The 9211-nt window shown below is 34.5% G+C and overlaps 1 protein-coding gene across 1 annotated transcript; it reads right to left on the bottom strand.

The window, feature by feature from the left end:
- Positions 1–211: 211 nt before the first annotated feature.
- LOC139096764 (germ cell nuclear acidic protein-like) lies at positions 212–2539 on the bottom strand. The gene has a single exon (XM_070648515.1). The coding sequence runs from the start codon at positions 2537–2539 to the stop codon at positions 212–214; it is 2328 nt and encodes a 775-aa protein (XP_070504616.1).
- Positions 2540–9211: the final 6672 nt, after the last annotated feature.

Here is a 9211-nt window from a genome sequence, read left to right as displayed (position 1 = left end):
CTACATACTTCAAACTGTCCAAAACCTTTCTGTGCCTGAACTGTCCAAAATTCCAATTAAAACAAGCTATATGCTATTCATATCAAAAACTTAAGTAAACTTCATTTTATTATTCTATTCATAAATAGTTCATGCTTAAATTATTATTGTAGTTCCCATAAAATCAGTTTGCAGAGCGTCTAATTGTGGCAACAATAAGCATCCTCAATAATTAAGTTGTGGCATTTTCATCTTGACTATCGATTGTCTCATCGTCATTTGATTTCCTCGTGTCATCCAGATCCTGTCGATTGACTCTCATACCAAATTTATTGATTAAAGCTGGCCTTCGTTCCTCACCAATCATGTCCCTCGTCAGTTCCGCTTTTTCACCCACCATACCACCATTGCCATCGTTTTCATCTCCAATTTGATTATTTTTCAATTCATCATTTTCATATTCACGATCATTATCATCAACTTGATTGTTGTCATGCTGTAAATTTTCATCTTCATGCTGTCGTCTCCCATCGATAGAATTCACAAATTGTAATTCATTATTGTCATTTTTCACCTTTACAGTCATCGAGTCATCCACTTGATTGCTCTCATTTTCATCTAAATTATCAGACTGTGGTGAGTCATTAGAGTCTGATGCTGGTGATTGTTTAGACAATTTAGAAATTTGTTGTTGACGTGACTTTATGACATTGATGTTTTCATCTTTTATGTTTATGTCCGGATAGAAATTTTCATTATTTATGTCTGACTCAATTGTAAGGCTTTTTGGATTGTTTAAAGAGTTTTCATCTTCAACATCATTACGGTTGATTGCGTCAGAATTGGCATTCATTGTATCCTTATGTCTTTTTAATTCCGCAATGTCATGCTGCTGTGGAAAGTCATCATCATTTGATGATGTAAGAGATTTTTCATTAATTTCAAGTAATTGGCCTGAATTTATGTCAGAGAAAAGTCCTTTTGATCTAAGTTTGGATAGATCATCATTTGATTGCTTTTTCCTGGAACTAAGTCGTTGTCCACGCTGTGTGAATTTGCTTGTGAGTTGCTTTTTGAAGGATCTTTGTGGAGATTTATTAATACGTGATTGCTGATTGGATTTAAATTTATTTAGCACACTCAACTTTGAGCGTCTTTTTGATGCTGGTTGGATGCTGGATTTGGTTGTATCTTCTAAAATCGATGGCAATTCATCAAGTACTCTTTGAGATTTTTCTACATTTTCTGATTCTACATCGACATTTAGAACCGAATCTGGATTTTGTGAAGTATTTTCTTGGAACTCGTCATTGCTCTCATCTTCAACATTTGAGTTTGGTATTTCTAAATTAGAATTTGCATCTACATTAGAATCATCATCACTTCCAATTTCATTTTGGATGGAATTTTCATCATTGGACTCTTGAATATCGTCATTTGATATTAGATTTTCATCCACCGAGTCTGCATTTTCAAAGCTTTCACTTTCTTGATTGGAATCAGCTGAATTGAAATTATTGCTCAGCTCAGCAGAATCGTCATCGACTGTAGATTCACTGATTACATCAAATTGATTATTTATATCTTGATCACTTTCTAAAGTTGTGCTGAATTCTTCTAAATTTTCATTATTTTCCTCTGATATTTCAATTAAGGAAGATGAATCTTGGTCATTTGAGTCATTCTGGACGAAATCTTCGTTTGCATTTGGTTCAATTGGTTGTTCTGGATCTGGATAATTTGGATCTGAGGATTCTGGATCTGGATTTACTGGATCTATAGTTTCTGGATCTGGATATTCTGGATCTATAGATTCTGGATCTGGAGATTCTGGATCTATAGATTCTGGATCTGGATATTCTGGATCTATAGATTCTGGATTTGGATAATCTATTGACTCTGTAGATTCAGTTTCCACGTTAATCAAGTTCTCGTCTGCTTCAATTTCTTCGGAATTCTCATTTGAAATGTCGATTCCTGTATCATCATCCGGATCATCGTTATCTTTGGCTTTATTAGCCTGAAGTCTATTCTGATCAATGATATATTGAGGAATTCGTTCCACATCTTGGTCAATTTTACGAATTTCGTCAATTTCATCTAAGTAATCTTCACGAAGTCGGCCATCAACAGGCACGGCGATGATCAAATCATCATCTACATCCTCCTTAGGACCAACTAAGTCCTCAATCGCTGCAACATTTAAGTCCTCATTATCTATTAATGACTCAAAATCGTCTCGATTCTCCACTCGTGTGTCACTAAGCTCATTTTCTATCTCATTTGCATTCAAATTACTTTCAATATTCTCAAAAATTTTTCCCGCTTTCTGTTCAAAATCTGCATCATCATCCTTATCATCAGTTGCACCATTCAATTTAGAATCAATGAGCAATAATGATGAGTCATCAATAGCTTCATTCATATTAATTGAATCTGTTTCATCCAACATTGATTTTTGATATTTTTCAACGTTGTCAAGTTTTATATCTGTAAAGACATCATCTGTTGTTAAGCTATCATCATATGCTTCACGACTAATCATAATATTTGTCGTCATATTTTTCATTACCGTTACCACTTGATGTCATGACATTATACTGTAATGCTTCATCGTCATTTTTCTCATTATAAATGAATTTTATGCAGCACCACTTGTTGCTCCTAAATTATATAGAAAAAAGAGAAACGAGATGCAAATTGAGGTAAATTGTGGGATAAAAGAAGTATGATGGAAATGTGGTATGAAAGATAAATTTAATAATAATAAAAATGGCGCAGTTTTTGGACGAATTTTATTTTTTTCATAAATTTCAGTTACTTGGCAACTGTTTATGGCCAGTGGGCTAAGTTGCTGGCAGGAGATTTTTTTGATGATCTACAACAGTTGCAGGCAACCTGTAAGTCGCGACACACTAATGCGTCGCAATTATTGTTTCAAATTCCATGAACCGTACGTCATGTACGGTTTCGGTAGAGGCTTGCCATCAAGGTGTGTCTCGAAAAACAAAAGGTTGTCCACCACTGATCTACAATTTTCTATTTAATGAGGATTATTGGTACTTTTACGGAAATAAATTATTCTTGGAATTTATCTAGATTTTATTGATTAGTATTATTATAGATGAAGATGAAACATGTGTTGTATGTAATAGGCACGTGTAAAATAATACCTAAATTACTTCTTTTCAAAACTGTAACAGGAGCTTAATAGAAATTGTGTAAAATTAGGTCAAAGAGAAATGAGTTCAAGGTATTTTCCTCAATTTAATACTTTCTACAAATTGTCCTAGATACTCGAGAAAAACTAATTCCAAAATTCCACCTGAATTATTCAAAAATACGAGCAGACAAGAAGCATGATCATGAGTATAAGGTGAGTATGCTCACTGTCTGTTAGGGAAACCAACTATCCTTTCTCATCTTGCATTAACTCTGGCAATTTCTATGAGCCTTGTGTACTCATATTAACCTGGTTTGAACCTGGAAACTCAACTCACGCTTATGAACTTCATAAGCTTTTCCAAGATGCTGATATTGCCACTATTCTTCAGGTCATGTGAATCGGAGATTTTAGATCTCAATTGATCTGTGCGACCAGCGAAGTATTTTACCCAACTTCCAGAATAACTCAACCCCCGCAAAGGTGTCAAACTGATCAGTTCTGAATCCTTAATTTAAACGATTTAACGACTTTTTTAATTTCAAACTTTTAACGATAAAAATTTTTAACTTAAAAACCACGTGTTTTTGCTTAGGAACATAATAATCATTAATTAAAGTGTTTAGAAAGTGTAAGATGATTGAAATCTAACCGATACTGGAGTAAATCGATATCACAGAGCCGCTGCTTCAAACTAGAGTGCTCAGCAATGTCTGGTTATTGAGAATTCTCGTATAATTTAGCAATCCAACTACACTAAGTGTTAATAAGCTTGAATTTTTACAAAAGTGCACTAAAAATCATTAATACGAGAATTTAGAGATTTTTTAATGCTTCCAAATCAATCAACACTGGAATAACTCGATGGCACAGAGCTATTGCATCAAATCAGAGCTCTTAGGGATGTTTGGATGTCAAAATTTCACGCCTTTTTCAGCCACCCAAAGCCAAACAAAGTGCATTATAAAGCTCTAATTTGTACAAAAATTACCTAAAATCAAAACTTAAAACAATACAGATCAACTTACACAGTCGATATGACCTTCTCAAAACCATCCGAACAGTTGCTTGAATAAAAGTTTTGGAAACATTCGTCCAAAACGATTCGAGTCGTGGGTATTAGGCGCCCTGTAAGCACACCATGAATGACGAAGCATAAAATTAGCGCTGAAAATGTCATAAAAATTTTCATCGTCTAATATTTGTCCTTTTCCTTTTTGTTGTTGGAACCACTGGCACCGCTGTGTGCTTTGTTCTTCCTCCTTTTTTTTTTGCTGCTTGCTCTAATGTGTCACTTTTCAACTTCCACTGATTAAAACTTTCCTTACGACTGACTGCAAATATTTCAACAGCAAAACCTTTTAAATAGACAATAGCGCAGTTGGGAAATTTTTTTTTATTTCGTCTTCATTCCAACTTTTTTTTTTATTCAGCTTTACTCGCTTTTAATTAAATCACGAAGTGGAAATAAAAAAATTTTTTTATATCTTTTTTAAAGAAAATATTTTTCTGTTATTCCAGCAACTGCAAGATGTGCCGCAAAAAAATTAAAGACGAGGAATGAGGCAGAACAATTGAAATTAGTATGAAATGTGGAGTGTGTAAAGCAACAACAATGAAGAAAATGAGCATTTGTGCTTGGAAAGAAATATATATATTAATAATGAGGAAGAGAAAGGCATAGAATGGGAAAATTTTGATAAGGATTCTCTGTGTGCTGGATGAGCAATTTAAATTTGAAATTTTCATAATTTTAAGAGTTTTTAGAGCAGACTGAGTGCAGTCAAATGATTGCTGATTTGAAATGGAATCAAGTAATGAGTCATTCACCCTATTCAGATGATTGAAGTCTTTATGTAGATGATGTCTAAGTAAGGAGTCATCCAAGAAGGTCAAGAATCATTCCTGATATGATGATGATGATGATGATTGGTTCATATTGATCCACTGTGAATCGTAGGGCATTAATAAAGCGATTGAACAGATCTCTGTTCCGGGCTATAACGGCTACTTCTGTTAACTTCTTTTGTTGTTGTTCTGCCTCCTTCATTACTGTTGTACGCCAAGTAATTTTCCTTTTGCCAACACTCCTTTTGCCTTTAACGTTCCAAAACAGTTCTTGTCGTGCAATATCTCTGATATCCTCGATATCCTGATATCCAAAGGAGGTTTTGAGATTGAATTTCTCTTTTCTGGTTTTCTAGTTTTATGGTGATTAGGGCAACCTTCCGTCTCCACACCCGATATTCAGATCAAAAAGCTTCTAGCTATGTATATCCCTGTTTCTATGTTTCTATGTAGAACTCACCCGATCGACACATATTGAAATTTTGGCGTCATGACGGCTACTTGGCAAAAACAACCAATTTGTCAGTTGGCTGTCACTTGGTTCTAAGTATACTCGTACCTCGTACTTCATCGCCACAGCGGAAGCATTACAATGTGAGCCGATCGGGTCATACATCGATCTGACTCTGTAGCTGGCTTTCTCACCACATTGAGTTGACATTCTTTTATCATTATTGTACAGTCAAGGAGCTTTTGATGCTCCTGGATGAATTTTCGTACTGATTTTAATCAAATTCATCATAACAAACTTGTGTTACTGTCCCGGCAATGTCATTATCTCTAAAATTATTCTTACAAAGTGTATGTCTGACCCAGCCGTACTTCTTCATCTTGGATTTCCTTGAAAATGTCTTATTGACCTGGATTCTACAAAACTTTCTCATTCTATATGGACATTCTATTACAAGAGTTCGATGCCAATTCTACTCATGTTCAATTTTTCATACAAAATTTGAGTCGACTTCAAGCTCTGGTAATTAGCAACTACCTAATAATCACCCAACAACCCCTAATCTACACCTCATTAAAATTCACAAAATCTCTAAAATTAAAGCTTTTTAATCACCACACGGAATACATTAATTTGACATTTATCATGTCATCAATTCCAAATGTCAAATTAATATATTCACAGCATTCTGATTTTCTCTCAATAATCACTGATTTATACTTGCCATAATTTTCCAATAATTCAACATTAAATGCTTCAATAATTCACGTGAACGGATGATTCAGTTCACACTTGACTTATGATAATCGATTCCATATGATTAGCGTTATAAATTAATAGAATGTGATCAGCTCATGCGATTATTGTAATCGATGAAATCAGTCATAGAGATATTATTAGACATTGTTAAAGGAAATTCGACAATTTATGGAATAAAGGCACTGCAGGAATTCTTTATTTAGCTAACTTTTTAGGAATGCTTTGACCTTTAAAATTCTTATTAAATTGTGCGTAAAAGCACGTTTAAGGGATCTTGGGGATGTTCCATAAATATTTAATTTCATTCCAACATATTTCTTGGAATTATTGTAAATGCTGTTCAGGGAACCGAGAGCATCGAAAAAGCAGCAGTGGCGTAGTGATTAGAATGTCAACCAACTGACCGGAGTCGATATCAGGGAAAGACTGATCGAATTCAGATTTAGAGAAAAGTAGTTCACTTCCCCAAAGTATGGTCTGAATAGGATTATGCTTTCTCGCTATCAGGATCGGAATCGGTATTTCCCCGGATATAAAAATGTTCGAAAAGCCTCCTTACAGTGATAAATTACAGCCATTTTCGGGATCCCGGGATTTCCCGGGAAATTTATCGGGACCGGGATTTCGAGAAAACATAAACAGGATTCGAACCGACGTCGTCTTCATTACATGAAGGAATTATATGTCAAGTACTCTTACCTACTGAGCTACCGGAGGTTCTTAGGTAGTGTGACACAGTTCTCTCTTAAACCTTCTTTATCTATAAAATAATCACTCTAGCAGGGTGATTATTAAAGTGCATGCTCTCAAGAGTAAAGTAAGCTGAGAGCAATGCTCACGAGTACTTTTGAGAGCATGCTTTTTGTCTGGTAGGGCTCATTACACAGTTCTTATCACTGTATTAGAGCAGTGTTGTCCAAACCTTTTTATGGTAAGCTACGACTGAACCAGCACACGCTATGCCGTTCATGGCATTTCCAAAACATTTTAACAGCACATTAGTGTGTCACGGTACACCGTTTGGACAACACTGTATTAGACCAAGAGACACAAAATCCAACATAATCAATCTATAATGTTCAAGTAAGTAGGTCAAGTTTCGAAGGAAGCTCTGATTCCAAAATATCCAATTTCAATTAATCTGGACCCAATCACCTTATAATCCACAAATATCTAGATCTATAATTGGCAATTCCTAAAATTCAGCTCAAATTCATTTCCTGTTAAACATAACCTTAAAGCTGCTTTTGATGACAATTATATTAATTTCCTTATATGACGTCATAAATCACAATTGATGTCCACGCCCACCAAAGCAAATAAATCTTAGAAACAAAATTGCAATCAAAAGCTTTCCTTTAATTTGCAGAACATCCGCTTGATGTCAATTAAAGAGAATAATTTCTTTCCTATTGAATGAAATAAGAATCAAATATAAAGAAGCACTTACTACATGGCAATGAAGGAAGCGAAAATTTATGAACCAAAACTTTTTTCCAGTTCTTTCATTTCTCGTCGCAGTCAACCATCAAAAAAATGAAACTTCTAAGACCTTTTCGCTTTCATTTGGCCTTGCTTTTTGTGGATACAATCACAAAAGGAAACCTCCTGCTGAAATGGATGATGGAAATTTGTGAGGAATGAAAAGAAGTACAAAATAAGCTTTTAGAATTGCTTAAATTTTCGTTTGTAACAAATTTTGATGGGTTTAGTTTTGTTGTTTTTGGATGTTTTTGAGGGCTATGAATTTTGGGACTGAATTTTCCAAGTTGTAACTCTGTAAAATTTGATTTTTGATCTGGATCTTGTTGCTTAAACAGATATTAGCAATTCTAAATTAATCCATCAGTGGCATAACCGATCGGTACCGGATTTGCCAAGTGACTATACTAAGTATACTGTCGCTTTGTCGCGGTGGTGGTAACATATCAATATGAGCCGATCGGGATACATGATACAAACTCGACTTCCAAATTTTCATATGGCTGTCAATTCAGGCGACTTATGTTTAAAGGAGCCTTAGAGGAGCCTTATGGCGGAGCCTTCTTCATTTGCGACACTCAGGAAATGTATCTCAATGCTACATTTCTAACAAATAAAGCTGAAAATGTTAATATTCCTACATTTTATTGTTTGCTTACTTTTGTTCATGAAGTTCAAAATTTGAACTTTAAACTTTTGTAGATTTCAAAAATTAACGGTTTTTTGAGACTTCCAAAAATTCAAATTTTCAAATAACCGTTAATTTCTTCATATTAAGCATTAATGCCAAATTGTGTGCCACAATGCACTAGTGTGGTGTCGACAGTTTTTGAAAATGGTAAGTACAGCATGCCATGAGCGATTTAGGTCGAGCTTATCACCAAAGCTTGGACAGTCCTGATATAAAGCGTATTTTTTGAGCCTGTTATAATTAACGTACAGCCAGAATAACATTAAACGTCATACATACACACAAAGACACATCCACACATGCATCCTAACCTAAAATAACTCAGAAATTAATTAATTTTGAAGACTTCAAATCTAAGATACAAAAATAACTCTTACAACCATTAAGAACACATTCAATGATAGTCATGACATAATGAAATACATCACCAACCTACAGACATAAACACATTAAATTACATTTTCGTAATTAATGCAAGACATTCAAATTATTTTCGACAAAAAATCCGCTTAAGTCATTCAAATTAGATTATTGACAACTTATTATTTACTTATTTTTGGTTCCATTTAGACCAGTGGTGGGCAACCTTTTATTTTTCGCGGTCCATCATTGTGATAAGCCTTAAGATTCAAATCTCATACGACATTGGGTTCCAAAAATGTTTGGATCAACTCTAGTGTGCCGCGTCACACAGGTTGCCCACCACTGATTTAGACTTAATTCAATTCCATCGCTATTCATCACTCATGAAGAAATAAAAATGGATGGAAAACACAACATTAATATGTTCAGATTAATATAAGATTGAATGGTACTCGAATATGTATGGAATTCATTA

Source organism: Chironomus tepperi, unplaced genomic scaffold, assembly GCF_022539635.2.
Source record: "Chironomus tepperi strain 1889 unplaced genomic scaffold, CSIRO-AGI_Ctep_v1 contig_401, whole genome shotgun sequence".
NCBI classification, from domain to species: Eukaryota; Metazoa; Arthropoda; class Insecta; order Diptera; family Chironomidae; genus Chironomus; species Chironomus tepperi.
Note: the sequence above shows the minus strand (reverse complement) of the source record. Positions and strands in the feature narration are given on the sequence as shown.

Coding starts and splice junctions, on each gene's coding strand:
- LOC139096764 (XM_070648515.1), bottom strand. CDS start 2,539: ATGACGACAAATATTATGATTAGTCGTGAAGCATATGATGATAGCTTA.